Source organism: Molossus molossus, unplaced genomic scaffold, assembly GCF_014108415.1.
Source record: "Molossus molossus isolate mMolMol1 unplaced genomic scaffold, mMolMol1.p scaffold_m16_p_16, whole genome shotgun sequence".
In the NCBI taxonomy this organism is placed as follows: Eukaryota; Metazoa; Chordata; class Mammalia; order Chiroptera; family Molossidae; genus Molossus; species Molossus molossus.
Window position 1 is genome coordinate 29,733,007 of NW_023425351.1, and position 22,262 is coordinate 29,755,268.

A 22,262-nucleotide genomic window follows, 5' to 3' on the forward strand; every position below is an offset into this window, starting at 1 on the left:
ACCACCACTGAAGTTCTCAGTCTGCATTAGAAGCAGTCCTCACGGTCTAAATTTCCAACCATCACCCTATCCGTGTGGCTCATTTTCAAGAGCAGGTGAGATCTAAAAGAACTATGCTCAGGATCCGTATAATTTTTTAAGTATGCAGATTCCACATACAACCTGAAATTTTAAGCAAGCCAACCTCTGGGTAACTTTTGGGTACAGAATGTACTATCATAAAACTACTAAAATCTAAACTGAAAGCCATCAGTAGTGACAAAAAGGATGGTTTAACTGTTTCTAATATGAAATTAATGGTACTCATATACAAGATTTCCAAGCATCAAGCTCAACCTCACAATACTGAGGTCTTACCACAATGAAGGCATACTACTGTACTGTGTTCAGACTGGTGCTCTACAAGTAATTCTAAAGTCAGACATCTAATCTGGTGTCAGGCTAGACCAAAACACAGCATACACAGAACGAGTAGCAGAAAATAGGCTATAATTATAATAGCCAATCAATAATATGGATACCAAGATTTCTCTAGGAACAATGTTAGAATATGCTTTTTATCCTGATGAAAATTGTAGGTAGATGAAATACTTAATGTGTATCTATAAAACTGAACATACAAGCAGAGAGTTTACTGCAATAAACTAAATCAGGTATCTAATTATGAATATATGATGTAGATTAGTCTAGTGTAAATGAAGACTTTCTGACAAAGGTTATAGCTTTCAATTCAATTCTTCCCTTTGCTCATCTAATATGTATCAGCAACATTAGCATTAACAGTGTTCCCAGTCTTTCATAATTACCATGACTATACAGCTATACGTTGTACTGCAAAGACAAAATTTCTGGATACAGTGAAACTAAACTTGGGTTCCTTTGGATGGTAACCATTCTCTCCTTTATGCCCTGTGTTCCTCTAGCCTACCAGTCTTCTCCTTTATCTTCTCTTCGATTTACCTCCAAGGCTTCAATGAATAGGGTTCACTCACTTTCTCCTTGTCAGGTGTTAGACAACGTAAGGCAATAGAAACTGTTATTAAGACTTTGGAAAGCTGAACCGCCATCACATGACAGAGCTGGGAGAATAAGAGCACAGGTAACAGTATTAGGACACTAACGAAGACAAGTTCGGGATCTCGGCAGTGAGGGAGTTCTGAGAACCAAACAAAAGGTCTATGTTAGGGGCATGCAGAGGAGGGAAATAAGGATGAGGGAGAAATGACTACTCTTTTGCCCCAATGTTTCTAAAGCTTTGTAGTCAAGGCAAGTATATTTTCAGGACTACTCTTAGCATCATCTCTATGGTTTCAAAACTAAAGAGACAGTGTCTTCTTCCTCCTAAAAGAAATATTTCCCCTACTATTTATCAAATATCTAAAATTTCAACAAAAATTAGTTGAAAGCTTAGCCCGGCCAGTGTGGCTCAGTGGTTGAGCATCAACCCATTCACCAAGAGGTCACTGGTTCGATTCCCAGGTTGTGGGCCAAATCCCCAGTGGGGGACATGCAGAAGTGGCCAATCGATGTTCTCGCTCATCAATGTTTCTGTCTCTCCCTCTCCTTGTCCCTTCCTCTCTCTAAAATTAACAAAGGAAAAAAAATTAGTTGAAAGCTTAAAAGCAAGTATAACTGGGACATTTACAAGATAATATACATGTGTTTCAGATCTGTTTCATTTAAATAGGATGTTCTGATAGAGGAAGGGAGTTTAGGTGAACATCTGCAGGAAGGAAGAACTGGGAATGTGAAGGAGGAGGCAGAAAGGAAAAGAAGCAAAACAGTAAAGATACTAAGCTTGATCACTTCATAGTTTTGATGAAGACTGACCATTTCCCAATTCCTTTGAGATAAATTTCCAACTCCTTCAAATGACCATTTTGACAGGCCCTCAAATACCACTTTCATCCTCTATTGTAGCCCTCCATGATCTACACACAAAACTAAAACATGCTCACAGATCTCAGAAGAGACTATGTCTTCTCATGCTTTGCTCCACCTTTGACATAAACTCTTCTTGTTCCTTAAGTACCAGCGCAAACAGGTTTTTCTTTGCCCCCTCATTCTACTCGAATCGGTCACTGCTTCCTCTTTTGCTCCCAAGCATACAATTATACTTCCCACTGCACAGCCCAAAACTTGTGGAGTCTTTCTTGACACCTTTCCTTCATTCACGTTCCACATTGATCCTTCACAAGTCCTGTATGCTCAATGTTAAAAACAGGTACAAAATACGGCACCTTCCATGACCTCCACTGCTACCCTTCCTGGATTACTTCAATAGCTTATCTGGTCTCCTTGCACTTGTGTCCCTAACAGTCAATTTGCTACATAGCAATCAGCTTTTACCTTTTGATTTTAAGTAGGATCATACCATTCCTCTGTTCAAAATCTTCAAAGGTTTCCTTTCATTCAGAGTAAAAATTAAAATTCTTACCATGGGCTATAAATGTCCTATACAACCTGTGATGAATACTCCATCCAGATTACTTCTGCCCTATGCCCTCTACCCTACACTCCCCCTCTTATTCATATACCACCACTCCAGTGACTACTACATGAGCACCAGAGTGAGTCTTTGCATTTGTTTTCACCTGCTCTTCCCCTCGCCCCTATCACATGGCTCACTCACTCAGCTCTTTCAGATCTCTGCTCCAATGCCACTTTTCAGTGAAATCTTCACTAATCACTCTTTCCAAAGCTACAATACCCTCATTCCTCTTTTCTACTTCCTCCCCCCACAATATATGTATTTCACTTATTGTTTATCTCTTTCTACAAGAATGCAAACTTGCCCTGGCTGGTTTGGGTCAGAGGGTAGGGCATCGACCCACGGACCAGAGAGCCCTGGGTTCAATTCCCGCTAAGAGCACGTACCTCAACTGATGATTTTTCCCCCGCCCCGGTTGGGGTTGTATGGGTGGCAACCAGTCTATGTGTCTCTCTAACATCCATGTTTCTCTCTCTCTCTTCCTCCCTCTCTCCCTCCTGCTCTATCTAAAGATAAATGCAAAAATGTCCTCAGGTGAGAATAAAATAAAAACAAAAAGAAACAAAAAAAGAATGCACACTACACAAACGCAGGATTTTTTGTTTTTGCAGTTTGGTTCACCACTGAATCTCCAATGCCTAGTACAGGATCTGTCCTATGCTATGTGCTCTATAAATACTTACAAAATGAATGAGGAAATGTCTACCTATCCAAATACTGAACAGATTATAAGGTAGGACCAATGCTTTTTCATTTCTGTCTGGTCCATGGGCCAATGCTCTAACCACTGAACAAACTGGCCAGGGCTCTTTTTCATTTCTGTATACTCTTCCATTCGAAGAGTATTTGGAACCCAATTCATGCTAAATACATGTTAAATTAAACATTACCTGTGTCCTAGCATAGAAAAGTAGTATATAAAAAATATTTTACTTTCTGCATGGCTGGTTGTTAAGTGTGCAGTAGTAGAAATCAGTGATGAAAAACTGTCTCATATTGGCTTCCATATTAACTGAAAAAGTTTTTTGTTGTTGTTCTTGATTCATTTAAAGCAAATGGCTGGGCCAAACACCATAATTTAGATAGGTTTCTTTTTCACTATAAAGTGAAATAATGTGAGAAATTAATTATACCTAGCAGCGGAAGAAACAGCAAACTATACAGTTTATGGTCTTACAGATACAAAAGTAATAATTTCACAATGAGGCAGGTCTATTCTAGGGACATTTCCCCAAATTCTATTCTTTTCTTTTAATGTATTTAAAAAAAAAGTTTTCATTGAAATTTTTTTTAGAGAAAGAGGAAGGGAGAGATAGAAACATCGATGTGAGAGACAGACATCAATTGGCTGCCTCCTGCACACCCTCCACTGGAGATCCCACCCACAACCTAAGCATGTGCCCTGACCAGGAATCGAACCAGGACCTCTCAGTCCATGGGACAGTGCTCAATCCACTGAGCCACAATGGCCGGACCCCAAATTCTACTCTTGTCAACAGTCGTAAATTTAGTACTGCTCACTGCACAGGAGAGTGAAAGACTACCTAATTAGTGCCAGTGCTGCCAGGTCTCATCAAACACAAGTTTTGCTGAATGGACAGTTTGCTGCCCCAGAGCGGCCCCAATCACTGCCCCAGGGCAATGGACCTCTGTAAAGTTTGTTACTGCCAAAATCTTGAAAAATATATGCATATTGAACATTTATTGTTAGACCCATTATAATTACATTATAACCATAAAGATGATGTGATTGAGAAACAATTTCAAAGTATGACTGGACTCAGAGTAGCTCTGTCATGTTCTCAATCATGGACATTAGAACATGCAACTTCTATGACATGGAAGAAACTATAAAATTAATTGATGTTAAAAATGGAATCCTTGTATTCCAAAGATTAGGAACAAGTTCCCTGGAGCTTCAAAGGTATCATTTTACATATGGTCTTTCTCTTCCAGAGATGACATTACTTAATTGATAATAAAGGCATTTTCCCCCACACTGGTACTCACTCCTAATTGGCAGTATAAAAGAGAAATAACGTGAGTTTGAGTTGTGACTGTTCTACTAGCTAGCATTTAAACCATGAACAAGACATTGTACTTGTGTAAGCTTCAATTTCTTCACTTAAAAAATGAGGATGAGGCCTGCCGGTATTGCTCAGTGGTTGAGTGTCGATCCATGCACCAAGAGGTCACCTGTTCAATTTCTGGTCAGGGCACATGCTCATGTTGTGGCCCAAATCCCCAGTTGGAGGTGTCAATTAATGTTCTCTATTTTTTTTTAGTCCTCACCCGAGGACATTTTTTGATATTTTGTTCAGATAGAGTGGGAGGGGGAGAGAGAGAGAAACATCGACGTGAAAGGGACACATCGAGTGGCTGCCACCCACACGACCCAACCAGGGCCGGGGACAAACTGCAACCGAGGTACATGCCCTTAGCGGGAACCGAACCCAGGTCTCTCCGGACTGCAGCCCGATGCTCCAACCGCTGAGCCAAACTGGCCAGGGCAATTAATGTTCTCTCATATTAATGTTTCTCTCTCTCTCTCCCTCTCTCTAAAATCAATAAAGAAAATAAATAAATAAAATAAAACAAAACGAAGATGAACCCATCTCCACCTAAGCTCTTCATTAAGAGCTTATCCACCCTGATTTTATCTTGTGCACACGATAAAATCAGGATGGATAATACATTATAAAGTATAATATAAATATTATTATTTATTAGAATGGATGGAGTTGACATGTGGCTAAAATGATAAAATTCAGACTTGAGCATCAAGGGACCTAAATGACAAGCTAAAGAGTTTTTATTTATTTATTTAAAATATGTTTTTATTGATTTCAGAGATAGAGGGAGGGAGAGGGAGAGAGAGAGAAACATCAATGAGAGAGAAACACATCCACTGGCTGCCTCCTACAGGCCCCCTACTTGGGATCGAGCCCACAATCCGGGCATGTGCTCTGATGGGGAACCGAACTGGCAACCTCTTGGTGCGTGGGCCTCAACCAACTGAGCCACAGTGGTCCAGGGCAAGAGTTTTTAGACTTGACAGGAAATAATGAATCATTAGAGGTTTTTACTGAGGAAGGTAGGGATGGTGGTTCTGTGTGAATGTTTAAAAACCAATAAAGTAATTGCAACTTCAAAGAAATTTAATGGCACTGTAAAGGGATGGATAGGGGTGAGAAGAACTAGGACTACAGCACTGACAGTATGGTAAGAGCGGAGTGACTACAAAAGGACCTGAAAACTGCATCTAAGAGTGTGGGAAAAGGAAGAATTTCAACACGAGCAGTTAGGTAGATAGTAACCCAAGAAAAAAAAAATTCTTATTTTGTAACTGGAAAAGACTGAGTTTAGATGTGTTAAATTTGAGATGTTTGGACTTATTCAAGTAGGGATGTACAAGAAGGTAGTGAAATTAAACTTCAGAAAGAAGAGGTTGTACATAGAGCTGTAGACCTGGGAGTCAGCTGCTTAAGATGGTTAAACAAGTCAGAGAAGAGTAGGGGAGAGCTGAATAAAAAACTTGGAGAACTCCAAAATCAGAAGGGTGGGCAGAAGTACAACCACAGAAAAAGAATAAAAAGAATAGGAGATAAGATGATAGGGGGAATTTATTACAAATGCCCATATAGTAAAGATGAAATTCAAAAGATGCTTAAGTTTGATCTCTGATTTAGAAATAAATACTAAGGACTAGAGGACACTTTTGACTTAGTTTCATGTTTACAGAAACCAGCATTTTCCTGATGAAAATGTGTGAGCTCTCACAATAAGCCTCTAGTATCTCCCTAGTCAAAAACTTCCAAGTTAGTTAGCTGCATTCTTCCTTCATATACTTGAGACCCTGTTGCCTTTAAGCATTAACAGTCAGAGTGATGCTGATAAGCCAAAAGGCAACAAGAGAAAGTGAAGATCATTTTCTGGAGACAAGAAAGACATTTGCTTTGGTTTTTTTTTATAGTCTAATTCTATTAGAGTATGGTATATATAGTCTATTTAAAGTGGCAATGAGATATGATTTTCCCTTTAAAAATAGCATATCTTAGCACCCATGTTGAATTTTAGGTATTTGGGAAATTTCATCATCCAAAACACCTCATTAACCTAGTAACACTAGACAGAGTTGGCATTAAGTCTTATCATTCTGCCACTAAGAGTAATTTATTTACCCTTACAAAGACAGAAATCTGAAGTCATGTTAGAGTCTCCCTTTCTCTAACCATTTACGATTAACCATTCACCTCGGTTAAACAGCTCTCAAATATGTCAAAGTATTAAGCCATTAACTAAACTGATAGTGCCTCAAATTATAATGATCAGATTTGGGGTTCATGTCTAGATGTTTAACATCTTGTAATATATTCTGCTCTTGCAGTACTCAAAGCTACAAAGACAGCATGTCAATGCAAAAATCAAAGAAGTGCTCCTTTGAACAAAGCACTTGCCTCTTTACAATGTCATTCTATCATCTTATCTAGGAACAAGTACCTAGTTATTCGAGAATGCTAAATTCTCCTACAATCCATGGAACTGAGTCAGATTTTCATGCCCGTTTTTACTAACATCAATGGATAAGAAAGTCTTAAGTTCTTGGAAGTACAAAAGCAGCAAAGCCCTAATCTCAATAATGTACAATGTTTATAAGGTCCTGATTCTATTACAGTAAGATAAAGGAAGAACTCTATTTACATAATTATAATAAATTCCTTTTACAAAGTTTTTCTTAGTAAAAAATCACTAGTTAGCATTTTGCTATAATAAAAAAATACAATGAAATTTTTAAAAAGCAAGGCAGTTACCTGAGGAGAGTCAAAAGGATATCGACTACTAAACTTAAATAGAAGTTGAAATTTTTCCCCTTCATATAAGGTACCTGGTGCACCTTCCATGTCTACAATCCACCTAGAATAGAGAAAAACAAATTAGAAACTTCAGATAAAAGCAACTGGGGTGAGAAGGAGAAAAGGGAACACTAAGAGCTTCCTCTATGCCAGGTACTGGGATAGGAGTCATTTGAATGTAATAGCACACTTCATTCCCCCAATAATTATAAAAGTAGGCATTCACACTCCTGGACCTATTACCTTCTCTGCCATTTGAGGGTTAAATAACTAGATCTAGATCAGACAGCTAGCAAAGGACAGAGCCAAATTTTATCTCAGGTCTAAAAACAAACAAACAATAAATAATGAATGAATACATGTAAAACAAAATAAAAACTCAACAAGGATGATAATAGCACAAGTCCATGCTCTTCCTACTCAATTTATACTATCTTAATTTTTCAAGACTATTTCTACAATGACTAAAACAATTTTATAAATAATACCAAACTAATCACTGTCATTCTAGTATCAATTATTTTAGAAGTATGGGAGAAGTGGCAATGACTACAGAGAACTGCAGTTGTCAGACCGACTTTCTCATCAGTTTCGAAAGACTAAACAGGAAAAAGAAGCTAAGTTGACATTGGTCTACTTACTCTGATAGGTATTCAAAGTTCTATATGGCCTTTCCTTTGTCTCTCAATTGTTTAATAAGGCCCAGAATAGATTTCTATGATATCTATGCAAGCTTACTTTGTTTCCATATATTAAAACCATAAATATAAAATAAAGATATAGCCCTGGCTGGTTTTGCTCAGTGGTTACAGCGTCGGCCTGCGGTCCAGAGAGACCTGGGTTCGGTTCCTGCTAAGGGCATGTACCTTGGTTGCAGTTTGTCCCAGGCCCTGGTTGGGTCGTGCAGGTGGCAGCCACTCGAAGTGTCCCTTTCATGTCGATGTTTCTTTCTCTCTCTCTCCCTCCCACTATATCTGAACAAAAAATGGAAAAACATCCTCGGGTGAGGATAAAAAAATTTAAAAATAAAATAAAGGTATAATTAGGAACTCATTCTTATGACTTTGGTCTACTTTGCTTCTTAATACTGCCCCATCATCTTCGCCATCAAAATCTCCTTTTCTCTATCTCCCCCTTCCCCATTTTTTAAAAAGAAAAGAACAAGAGGTAGTGTACAGAATATACTTATATCTCTGCCACTTACAGTAATTATTGTACACCTTGCCAATTCCTTTAATATTATGCTTTTCAGATATAAAATTTTATTATTTTAAATACAGGGAAAGAAAAGGAAGTAAGCTTGAGAAGTTTTGGGATTCTATTTATCACCCCTATTCTCTCAGAGCAACCAACAAACACAAACAGACTCTTAAGAGCATGGCTAGTCATGTTCAGAATGCATGCTGAATACCATACATAATAAAAAAGATGACAACAGACCCAAGAGGCAATATTTTACAAAGAAATTAGATAGATCTGCCCCTTAACTAGCCGTGTGGCCGTGAGTAAGATGTTTTACCTCTCCAATTTTAATTATTTCAATTGTAAAACAGATACTTAAAAAAAAAGATAAGCACTTCAAAGTGTTGTTGGAAAGATACATAACATTACATATGTACAAAAAACCTAGCACAATCCTGGCATCAGAGCCAGAACACAGTAAAATCCCCTTTTACCCCTCTCCCCCAACTCCACCCAACTTGGATACCCACTGCAGAGCAATATTCTGAGGAAAACTCAGAACTTCCTGATGCTTTTTCATTCTGTTTATACAGTAACTTTTAGGACACACAATCAATGTACCATACATTTATATGCAATCTACCCAAACACAGTTTTTGTTTTGATCGATCCTTACCTGAGGATCATTTTTCCATTGATTTTTTTTTTTAGAGTGAAAGGGAGGGAGGAAAGGGAAGGAAGGGGGAGAGGGGAAAGAGGAAAAAGCATCTACGTGAGAGAGACATCCATTGGTTGCCTCGCGCACATGTCTTCAGGATCAAACCTGCAACCTAGGTACGTGCCCTAGATTGGGAATCTAACCCATGACCCTTCAGTGAACTGGCCAACAGTCTAACCACTGAGCAACACTGGCCAGGGCAGCACAACTTTAAAAGAAAAAAAAAAATCCTCACCCGAAGATGTTTTTAATGATTTTTTTTTTTGACCGAGGGAGGGAGGGGGAGAAGGAGGGGGAAGAGAGAGAAACACTGATGGGTTGTGGTTGTATCCCTTACATACCCTGACTGGAGATTAAATCAAAACCCAGGTATTTGCCCTGGCCAGGAATCAATTGAACCTGCAACCTTTTGGTGTATGAGATGATGTTTCAACCAAATGAAACACCCAGGCAGGGCTACAGCTTTTAAATAGCTAAGCAAATACCTCAGTAATTCCTCTAATAGGTATGCGAGAGACAGGTTAAAAAAAAAAAAAGCATAATTTTCAATTGCATAGTATAATTTAAAATAACATTTTACTAAGTAAAATATGTTCACTGTAGAAAATTTAGGAAATGTATAAATAAAACAAAAATCACCCACAGATAACTACTGTTAAAGTTTTTTGGGTACATTTCATTCTAGTCATTTTGCACTGCAGTTTCTATTATTTATGGCATTGAAGGCTAGTAGAGCTGTATTATGTGCACATTAATTTTTTTTAAATATGTTTTTATTGACTTTTTATAGAGAGAGGAAGGGAAAGATAGATGGAAACATCGATGTGAGAGAGAAACATCAACCTACTGCCTCCTGCATGCCCTCTACCGGGGATTGAGCCCACAACCTGGACATATGCCCTGACTGGGAATCGAATCAGAACCTCAGTCCATGGGACTACGCTCAGTCCACTGACCCATGTACTAAGAGGTCACCAGTTCGATTCCCAATCAGGGCACATGCCCAGGCTGTGGGCCAAACCCCCAGTGGGTGGCATACAGGAGGCAGCTAATCAATGTTCCCTCTCAGCAATGTTTCTCTCTCCCTCTTCCTTCCTCTCGCTAAAAATAAAGAAAAAATAAATAAATAAATTACATAAATTCAAATCAGCAGTGTTTATGATTCCAATCACCAGCACACGCCCCAGAGTAAGGATGAAATGGGAGGTTTCAGTTAACTTTTTGTGAGTAGCTACAGCTCTATGATTCTAATGTTTAAATAGGCATTCATGGCTCCAAATCAAAAGAAACAGCCATTTCTATTACTCTGAGGGAAAAACTAGCTTAGTTGGGTATATTAAGACAGGATAAATACCAACATGGCCTGAGGGATTTTCAAAAATATTTATGACTCTACAAAATTTGTGCCTTACATGCTAACTATAGATGAAAACTAAAAAAAATGTCATTTTATCATACTACCTTAAGAATCCATTTCCCTATTATTAACATTTAAATTGCTTCCAAACTGTCCTTAGAAATAATGCTGAAATGAGTACACAGTTGGCCCTGGAACAACATGGGTTTGAACTGCGCAGGTCCATTTATACATGAATATTTTTTCAATAAATATGTACAGTACTGTATATGTATGTTCTTTCCCTTGTGATTTCAATAATATTTTCCTTTCTCTAGCTTACTTTAGTGGAAGAATACAGTATATAATACATATAACATACAAAATATGTGCTAATCTATTATTTATGTTATTAGTAAGTCTTCTGGTCAACAGGCTATCAGAAGTTAAGTTTTTGGTGGGTCATAAGTTATATGTGGATTTCTGACTACATGGGTGTTGGTGCTCCTAATTCCTGCATTGTTCAAGGTTCAACTGTGGTTCATTCTAAAGTCAACCTTTTCTTCCTTAAGACAGCATAGAGGTTATTAGGTCAAAGGATATGATACTCATGTTTTTAAAGGTCTTACTATCTGCCACCATGTCTTCTGGAAAGCTTAATGTGCTTTCATCATCTTTCTTATCCATATCCATATGCCATATAATTCCACTTAACTGATATTTATAAGATGATATTTATAAGACTATTTTTATATCCAAGATGATGTACCAAAGATAATAACTTTTGTGATTCATTTACAATATGTTATTTTAAAAGAAAAATTACTGCTGTTTTCAAAAGAAAATGTCAACAAAATGGACCAATCAAATGGGAAAAGATATTTGCAAACAATACCTCCAACAAGGGGTTAATATTCAAAAGATATAAAGAACCCATAACACCTCAACAAGAGAACAAACAATCCAATTAAAAAATAGGCAGAGGACACTTTCCCCAAGATGTGCAGATGACCAACAGATATATGGAAAGATGTTCAACTTCACTAGCTATAAGAGAAATGCAAATCAAAACCACAATGATATACCATCTCACACCTGTCAGAATGGCTAGTATCTGTAAGACAAAAAATAACAACTGTTGGAGAGTATGTGGAGGAAAAAGAACTGGCCCAGCTCGTGTGGCTCAGGGGTTGAGCACAGACCCAGGGATCAAGAGGCAGCCAGCTAGATTCCTGGTCAGGGCAAAGGCCTGGGTTGTGGGCTTCATCCCTAGCAGGGGGCATTCAGGAGGTGGCCAATCAATGTTTCTCTCGTCGATGTTTTTTCTCCCCCCCCTTCCTCTCTCTCTCTAAAAATCAATGAAAACATACTTTTTATAATACTTGCTGCATCAATAAAAACATTTAAAAATAAATAAATAAAAGGAATTTCCATTTCTCTATTAAAAAAAGAAAAAGGAACTGTCATACACTGCTGGTGGGAATGTAAACTGGAGTAGCCTCTATGGAAAACAGTATGGCAGTTCCTCAAAAAATTAAGACTAGAGCTACCATATGACCCAGCAATTCCTCTTCTGGATATCTACCCATAATATCTGTAAAGATATATGCACCCCTATGTCCACTGCAGCATTATTCACAGTGGCCAAGACATGAAAACAACCTATGTCCTTTGACTAATGATTAGATAAAGGAGATGTTACATGTACATACAATGAACTACTATCCAGCTACAAAAAAAGATGAAATATTGCTATTTGAGATAACACAGATGGATCTTGAGAGCATCATGCTAAGTAAAATAAGTCAGATGGAAAAGGACAAGGATAATCATTTCACTCATATGTGGGCTATAAAACAAAAATCAACAAAAGAACAAAATAAACTCATCGATACAGACGTGAGCTACCAAATGGGAAGAGGGAGGAGGAAGAGGGTAAAGGGGGTCAAATATTTGGTGATGGAGAGAGACTAGATTTTGGGTGGTAAGTACACAATGAAACATACAGATGCTGTATTATAAAGTTGTACAACTGAAAAGCATGTTATTAAGCAATGTTACCCCAATAAAACTAATTTTTTAAAAAGAGTATTGCTGTTTTGAGAGTCATACTTGTAGTACACTATCATTTGTGAAAATGTGAAACATTTTTTTAACTTTTTATAAATCATTGTGTTGTGTAGTTCCCCTCTACCTCCCAAAAAAGTTGAAAGAGAAAGCAATAGACTAAAACCAATTTCCTGCCCAGCTGGTGTGGCTTAGTGGTTGAGCCTCAACCCATGCATCAAGATCGCCATTTTGATTCCCGGACATGGCACGTGCCCAGATTGTGGGCCAGAACCCCAGTGGGGGCATGCAGGAGGCGGCCAATCAATGGTCTCTCTTATTGATTTTTTTTTCTCTCTCCCCCTCTCCCTTCCTCTCTCTCTAAAAGCAATAAAGAAAAACAAACAACAAAAACCCAGCCCTGGCCGTTTTTGCTCAGTGGTTAGAGCGTCAGCCTGAGGACAGTCATGGGTTCAATTTCGGTCAAGAGCATGTGCCTTGGTTGCAGTTCGTCCTCAGCTCTGGTGGGGGTCATGCGGGAGGCAACCAATCAACCGATGTCTCCCTCTCACATCGATGTTTCTCTCTCTCTCCCTCCCACTCTGTCTGAAAATAAATGGAAAAATAGCCTCTGGTGAGGATTAAAAAAAAACACAATTTCCTTAGAAACTATAGTCTAGCTGTTACAGGATATTCTGAGGTAGGCTAACAAAGGGAGAACAAAAAAGGATGAAAATAGAATATAATCCATCTGTTTAATCCTATAGAAGAAAAAAAGGTCACTTGTTTAATTACACAGAACAAGTGCCACACACACCAAATGTGTGCTCCATTTTCAAATTCTGATAGAAATGAAAAATAAGAGCCACAAAAACACAAGGAAGAATCTTAAATGCATATTTCTAAGTGTAGCACTCTGGTGGGGGTTGTCGATGATAGGGAGGTCGTGCATATGTGGGAGCAGAGGATATATGGGAAATCTTTACCTTCTGCTCAATTTTGCAGTGAACCTAAAATGTTCAAGAACTGAGCAATGTTTAAAGAGATTGTTCTAGAACTAGAGATGTGTATTACATTTTCAAACATCAATATGTCCATCCAAACATCAACATATTCATTTTCCATATTCCTGTTCTTAAAGCTTGACTCCTGTCTTAATGACTCTAATGTCAAAGTGAAAGATTTCTTCTGAAAGGATGACTATGTCCCCCTCCCCATCCCCACTATGTGAATTTTGGTCACTTTTGCTCTCTGGACCTAGATTTTTATCTTGTTGGTTCCTATCCTTTTTATGTTTCTGGAGATTTTTTAAAGCAGAGGATCAATTATTTTAAATTTCCCCTTATTTCAGAACATTTACCCTTATCTAACAGAATTATCAAATCAATAGTAGTAACAGACCATTCCGGGTTGTGAAATCTTAGAATGATGCCCTTGAAAACATTTCAAACTAATTCAAATTTGTTTTTAAGAGAGACCTGTTCCTGTCTACTCTTCTTTGTATCATATCTGGGAAGATACTTCTGCTCCATGCCCGAAGGAGGAGGTGAGTTAAAAGAGAATACTTGTGTTCCCTTCCACTCTTCACTTTTTCATGCAGAGAATAAGGTCTGTTAACTGTATTTACCACTTAGTAAAAGAGAGTGTGATGAAATATGAAACTAATTCTGTATTTAAAAAAATAAGTATACATCATACATTACATTGATAATAAAAGAAATAAATTAAAATTGAGTACTTTAAAAATTAAATACTTACTGTGTAATTGAATTTTGAACACTCTTTTCATTTAAAGTCATCCCAGGAGGTGGGTCATTTTGCAAAGCCAGCAGTTCTTTCTGCAGTCGTTTCTAGAAAAAAATATCAGTAATAATTTGTACTTTTTTTTTTGTTATAATATCCTTCTAATTATAAAGTCTGAAAACCTTGATTAAATTTCCTCCAAATGCTCAGACCTTTTCCTATATAAACACCTTATATCTTCTATATATCCTATATAAGCCTAATAACATTAAAATTTTCAATTGCCTGTCCTTTAATCCACAACTCAAGAATTAGAACTTTTCCTAAGATCTTACAATATCATAATTTCAAGTAACAATGAAAGTAAGGTAGCAGCCCTGGCCGGTTTGGCTTAGCAGTTAGAGCATCAGCCCTTGGACCAAAGGGTTGAGGGTTTGATTCCCAGTCAAGGTCATGTGCCTGGGTTGTGGGTTCAATCCCCAGTCCTGGTCAGGGTCATGCAGGAAACAACCAATCCATGTCTCTCCCTCCCTCCTTTCCACTCTACCTAAAAAAAAGAAAAAAATCAATGGAGCCCGGCCAGTGTGGCTCAGTGGTTGAGCGCTGACCCATGCACCAAGAGAGTCTCTGGTTTGATCCCCAGTCGGGGCACATGCCCAAGTTGTGGGCAAAATCTCCAGTGGGGGGCATGCTGGAGGCAGCCAGTTGATGTTCTCTCTCATTGATGTTTCTCTCTCTCGCTCTTCCTTCCTCTCCCTCTAAAAATCAATAAAGGGGAAAAAAATAAATAAATCAATCAATGGAAAAATATCCTCGGGTGAGGATTAACCAAAAAAGGAAAATAAAGTATAAACTATTTGCAATCACCTCCCTGCCCTAATTCTGACCCCACCCTGCAAAAGGGTTTATTTATTTTAGTGAACATATCACATTATTTTGGTGAAACAAACCCCATCGCATCTTCAGTGCTGGCATTATATTAGCTAACGTTTAGTGCTTCATGTGCTCTTCTTTTTAAAATTTTTTTTCCTTTATTGATTTTAGAGAGAGGAAGGGAGAGAGAGAAATAGAAACATCGATGAGAGAGAACATCGACTGGCTGCCTCCTACATGTCCCCAACTGGGGATTTGGCCCACAACCTGGGCATGTGCCCTGACCGGGAATCGAACTGGCGACCTCTCAGGGCATGGGTCGATACTCAACCACTGAGCCATACCGGCCAGGTCTAAAATTTTTATTTATTGATTCGAGAGGGAGAGAAACATCAATTTGCTGTTCTCCTTATTTATGTATTCATTTGTTGATTCTGGTATGTGACCTAACCAGGGAGCAAACCTGCAACCTTGGTATATTGATGAAACTCTAACCATGACAATATATAAAGGGACTAACTGACAAGATTTCTGGACCTATAAAGCTTAAATTGTAGTAGGGGAAGAGATGGCTAATAGATAATAACAAAACAATAAAGTATATGATATATTAAAATGTGATGAGAAATGGAGCAACTTAAGAAGGAGTTAGGCCTTGCATCTTGTGAAGTTTTATCTCAGAGTGACAGTTTCAGACACCATTCTAAAAGACAGAAATCCTTGTTTAGTATAGGAAGAAATAGAAATGAGGAGGAAAAATATTAAAAATGTAGAGCTAGCCCTAGCCAGTTCGGCTCAGCAGTTAGAGCGCTGGCCCTCGGACCAAAGAGTTGCAGTTTGATTCTGGTCAAAGGCACACACCTCAGTTGCAGTCCAGTACCTGGTCCTGGTTGGAGTCGTGAGGGAGGCAACCAGTCGATGCATCTCTCTCACGTTGATATTTCTCTTTCTCACTAGTCAATGTGTCTCTCTCTCACATTGACTTCTCTCTCTCTCTCTTTCTCCCCTCCTTTCCTCCCTCCCACTCTATATGAAGATAAATGGGAAGAAAAATATCCTCGGGTGAGGATTAAGAAAAAAGTAAGAGTTATATCTATAACAATGGTTGCTAATGTAGCAGTACATACAATGGTCAACAATGTTTTCTCCAATTTCATCTAAAAATAAACAAAAAGTGAAAGGATAACAATAGAGGAGCATAAGAGGAAAAAAAAAATTGGTACACATTAACATCATGACAATCGCAACCACTACTTCCCCCCAATAATATTAAGAAACAAGTATAACAGTAGCCAGTTATTTCTGGGTGAGATGCTAAGCAATAAAATTTACTTTAAAATACTGATTCATGCATATTAAGAAAACATTTTCTTTCCAACTAAACTTCTAGAGACCTTAACTCCTAACAGGAACTTAGTGAAACTTTTTCCCGCTTAGGAAATTCAAAGCCTTCAATAAATGGAAGTACTGCCCTAGCCTATTTTGCTCAGTGGTTAGAGCTTTTGACTCCTGGTCAAAGGCACACACCTTGGTTGCAGGTTCAATTCTCGGCCCTGGTAGGGGTTGATGTTTGTTTCTCTTTCTCTCTCCCCCCCCTCTTCTACTCTATCTAAAAATCAATGGAAAAGTATCCTCAGGTAAGGATTAACAAAAAAATTAAATAAATAAGTAAATGGAGGTACTAATTCTTATTTTAAACTGACATCTTCAAAAATCAGATTGGGATGCAAAAAGTGACAAGACTAAATGATTCCTGTTTTCAAAGAGCCCATAGCTAAAATGAGAGACAAATGCATAAATTTGTTCTCCATGCTTTCAGGGTAGAGCAGCGTCCAAGAGAGTGGTCAACAAAGGAGAAAAACCAGAACTGTGGTCTACTGAAAGCCAAAGACTATGTTTCAAAGACTAAATAGAATTTCATTTTCAGCACAATGGAAACTCTAAATAATTCTATCAAAAACAAAGTGAATGCAGGAACTCTGACATTTTGCCCTGGGGGTTTCTACCAAACCAAAAGGGTGGGGGTGGGGGGGCAAAACCAAAAAGTGAGGTGGGGGGTCGGGATGGGGAGGATGTTGTCGGGGGGGGGGGGGGACATCTGTAACAAAAATAAATAAAAATTGCAGGGGAAAAACACACAAAAAGTGAGGAATCTAACACAAGACCTATATAAAACTGTGACCCCCTCAGTGTAAAGATGAACAAGGTAAAGGGTGCAGCAGACAGCAATAAAATATGACTGTTTTGAACTCAGCAATGGATAGAGTAAAAAAATTCTTCCATGAAATGTCATAACCTAAGCAGACATCTACAGGAGTTTGCAGTCTGAATTCCTGCTACCCGAGAACCTAGGTAGGATTTTAATAAAAAATGCTCCATTAAGTAACACCCCAAGCCACTGACAGAGCAAACAGAAATCCTGGAGAAATAGAAGTTAACCTTTTGAGGTAACAATTTCACTTTTCAGAATCTAGAAAGACACATAAAAAAATTATTAAGGACTGCCTGGCTGGTGTGGCTCAGTGGTTGAACATGAACCCATGCACCAAGAGGTCGCCAGTCTGATTCCTGGTCAGGGCACATGCCCAGGTTGTGGACTGAATCCCCAGTGGGGGGCAGGCGGGAGGCAGCCAATTGATGTTCTCTTTCACTGATGTTTCTATCTCTCTCTCCTTCTCCCTTCCTCTCTCTCTAAAATCAATAAAGAAAAATAAATAAATAAATAAGGACCAAATGAGAAATTATTCAGAAAACAAGAGCATGCAACACCTGATGTGATAAAAATCTATTTTCTCTACCTGGAAAACCATTAGATCCCCAATTAATTTATGTTCTTGTAGCATTTATATAACTGTGAGCAACTCTAAGGCAGAGATTATGCCTTACTATTTATCTTTGTATTCCTAGCATTCAAAACTATGCCTGGCATATATTGTTGTTTTTTGCCTCAGTAAATTATTTTAAAAAATTAATGAAGATGTTGACTGGTTCACTGTTTGTAAGAGAAAAACCCAGAAACAATATATGTGCCTATCAACACATAAGTTATATAAATTGCCCTGGCATTGGGCAAGGAGATACCTGGTTGGTGGTTTTGCTCTTATATCAATCAGGGGCAAAGCAGATGTAGTTATTAGTTCATCCTAGCTTGATGCCTATACTGGTGGCCAGAGCTATTTCATGCCTGAGGCACATTAAAAAAAAAAGTTATACAAATTATGACATATGAAAACAAGACTATTGCAACCATTAAGAATTATGCAGACCTGCCCTGGCCAGTTTGGCTCAGCGGTTAGAGCGTCAGCCTGCGGTCCGGAGAGACCCGGGTTCGGTTCCCGCTAAGGGCACGTACTTCGGTTGCAGTTTGTCCCCGGCCCTGGTTGGTCGTGCGGGTGGCAGCCACTCGATGTGTCCCTTCACATCGATGTTTCTCTCTCTCTCTCCCTCCCACTCTATCTGTACAAAAAATGGAAAAATATCCTCGGGTGAGGATAAAAAAATAAAAAAATTAAAAAAAAAGAATTATGCAGACCCGTGTTCACTAACAACAAAAGAACTGGCAAAACATTAAAATACAGAAAAAGCAAGCCTCAAAAACACATATCATCTCTTTATTTTAAAACAAAAGAGATTTATTTACACAAACGTTATATAATGCATACGAACAAGATCAGTAAGTGAGTTCAGAAAGAAGCACATCCAACTATTTTATAGTAGTTCCCTTCTAGCAGTGGAAATGGAAAAAGAAGACATCCTTATTTGCACCATATACTTTTATATTAGGACTCTTTTACAAGAAAGTAGAAAGGTATTTCTTGTACAATTAGAAAACAGATTTAAGGACCTAAACATATCCACATAAAAACATGGACACAAATGTTCATAGCAACATTATTCATAATAGCCAAAATGTAGAAGCAATACAAATATCCATTAACTGATGAATGGAGTAAATAAGATGTGTTGTATCTAGAAAATAGAATATTTGTCCATAAAAAGAATGAAGTACTAATACATAATGCAATGTGGATGAACCTCAAAAACATTATGCTAAGTGAAAGAAGTCAGTCACAAAAGACCATATATATGATGATACCAATTATGTGAAATGTCCAGAACAAACAAATCTATACATACAGAAAGTAGATTGGTATCTGCCATGGGCTGGGGGGAAACAAGTGGAATGAAGAAGAATGCATGCTTATCGGTACAAAGTTTCTTTTGGGAGTGATGAAAATATTCTAATATTAGATTATGGGGGTGGTTGCTCCCCTGATTGTATACTTTATATGGCTGAATTTTATGGCATTTAAATCACATCTAAATAAAACCTAAAAAAAAAACCAACCCTCAATGATAAACAGCAGATTAAACACAGGTAAAGAGAGAATTAGTACTTAGGAGGATGATCAGAAGAATTTATCCAGAATGTAACAGAGAAACAGAGATGAAAATATGACACAAAGGAAACAAAAAAGAGAATGGGAAGTAACATTTAAAGAGATAATGCCTGTCCGGCTGGTGTGGCTCAGTGGCTGAGCATCAACCCATGCACCAAAAAGATGCCAGTTTGATTCCCAGTCAGGGCACATGCCTAGGTTGTGGGCCTGATCCCCAGTGCAGGGCATGCAGGAGGCGATCAATCGATGTTCTCTCTCATCGTTGTTTCTATTCCTCTTTCCCTCTCCCTCTAAAAATTAATAAAGAAAAAAAATTTTTTAAATAAATGCCTGAGAATTTTCCAGAATTGTTGAAGACATCAACCCTCAATTCGAAGGCCCAATGAATTCTAAAAAAAATTAAAAAGAATTCCAAACTCACACATCATACACATCAGTGTGAAAGCACAGAACACCAACTAAAATAGAGCTAATTCTAAAACCAGAGAGAAAACATAGATTACTTACAAAGATGTAAAAATCTGAGTGATGGTTATCGTTTTTTAAAAAACATTTCAATTATAGTTGACATACAATATATTAGTTTCAGGTGTACAACATAGTAGATATTTATATAACTTATAATCACCTTGGTTTGTATAATACCCATCTGACACCATACAGAGTTGTTAAAATATTACTGACCATATTCCCTATGCTGTACTGAACATCCCCATGACTGTTCTGTTACCTGTAATTTGTATATCCTAATACCTTCACCCTTTTTACTCAATCCCCCTCCCATTTGGCAATCATCATTTTGTCTTCTGTGTTGATGAGTTTGTTTTGTTTGTTCGTTTATTTATTTTAGATTCCTAAAATCAATAAAAATAAAATTTTAGATTCCATATATAAATGAAATATGGTATTTGTCTTTCTCTGTCTGACTTATGTCACTTAGCATAATACACTCTAGGTCCATTCATGTTGTCGCAAACAGCAAGATTTCATTCTTTTTTTTTTTTAGATGTCTGAGTAATGATCCATTGAATACATGTACCATATGTTCTTTATTTAAAAGCTGTAACTATGTTTAAGGGTAAAAAGGCTATCAGAATCCAGTCTGCATTGCATAGACATCAACAGATATTCTGTCCTCTGCAATATCTGAAAAAACAAATCACAAAATCCCTATACCAAAACACCCCTAACCCCACACAACCTCATATTTCCTCTTTCCACAAACATACAGACAGACCTATTCCCAGACACGTCCTAAGAATAAACATTTGGAAAAGGAACACAACACCAGGAATGAGAAGTATCCTGAGACACAACATTTTTGTGTTTAGGGAAAAAACAATCACATCAATTTTTTTATCAATAAAGCAAGATCTGTCCAGCCGGTGTGGCTCAGTGGATTGAGCATTGTCCCATAGACTGAGAGGTCTCAGTTCAATTCCCAGTCAGGGTACATGCCTAGGTTGTGGGCTCAACTCCCAGTAGGGGGCATACAGGAGGCAGCTTATCGATGTTTCTCTCTTATTTCGATGTTTCTATCTCTCTCTGTAAAAAAAAAGAAAAAGAAAAATCAGCCCTGGCCAGTTTGGCTCAGTGGTTGAGCGTCGGCCTGCAGACCAGAGTCCTGGGTTCGGTTTCCGCTAGGGGCACGTACTACCAAAAAATATATATATATAAAAAATTAAAATAATAAAATAAAGCAAGATCTAAGATTATTTGCTGTTAAGGTTTTAAGAGTTGTGAACTAGAAGATTTAGAGAGGAAAAAAAAAATCTACCATGAGAAAAAAATAGAATTTCACTGAGGCATCTACAAAGTGAAAGAATCACCAAATATTAATCTAGTTGAAAGACATGCACACAATTAACAGATATTTTACAGTGATTTAAAAATATTATATACTTTTTCCTATTTAACAAAATTGTTTAGTTTCTTTAATTGGGCCAGGGAAGAAGATGAAGTGAAAGGAATAAAAGATAGGGCAAGAAAGCAATGTTTGTATATTGCTTATGACCTATTTTGGAGGGGAAAAAAAAGTATTTACTTGAGCCTCTATTTACTTAGTCAGAAAACAGCTGAGTACTTACCACCAGTAGAGCATTGCCCTCAGTGAGTTAAAATTCAAATAAAGAAAGCCCTAGCCAGTGTAGCTCAGTTGGTCAGGTGCCATTCCATGCATAGCAAGGTTGCTGGTTCAATTCCTGGTCAGGGCACATGTCCAGGTTGCAGGCTTAATCCCCAGTAGGGGGTGTGTATGAGGAAGCAGATTGATGTTCCCCCCCCCCCCCCCTTCTGCTCTCTCTAAAAATTAATTTGGTTTTAGAGAAAGGGAAAGGGAGAGAGAGAAACAACGATGAGCGAGAATATCGAATGACTGCCTCCTGCATGCCCTCCACTGGGTATTGGGCCAACAACCTGGGCATGTGCCCTGACTGGGAATCAAACTGGCAACCTCTTGGTGCATGGGTCAACACTTAACCACTAAGCCACACTGCCCGGGCTAAAGATTAATTTTAAAAAATCTAATAAATATAAAGTACCTCTAATATTGAGTGTAAGGCAAAAATTAAAAATACCATGAAAGCAGTAAAATGCACTATGAGAGCACACAAGGTAAGAG

At 38.0% G+C, this 22,262-nt stretch overlaps 1 protein-coding gene and 1 non-coding gene across 2 annotated transcripts in view; one reads left to right on the forward strand and one right to left on the reverse strand.

The window, feature by feature from the left end:
- UBE2W (ubiquitin conjugating enzyme E2 W) overlaps window positions 1-22,262 on the reverse strand; it is a 55,336-nt gene that overhangs the window by 19,965 nt on the left and 13,109 nt on the right. The window contains exons 2-3 of the mRNA XM_036263809.1: window positions 14,385-14,476; window positions 7,303-7,405 (exon numbers count right to left, since the gene is read on the reverse strand). Coding sequence (XP_036119702.1) covers window positions 7,303-7,405; window positions 14,385-14,476 — 195 coding nt within the window. The remainder of the gene's footprint in view (window positions 1-7,302; window positions 7,406-14,384; window positions 14,477-22,262) is intronic.
- On the forward strand, window positions 18,298-18,439 carry LOC118631922. The gene has a single exon (XR_004959919.1). It is a non-coding gene; the product is annotated as a small nucleolar RNA SNORA48 (small nucleolar RNA).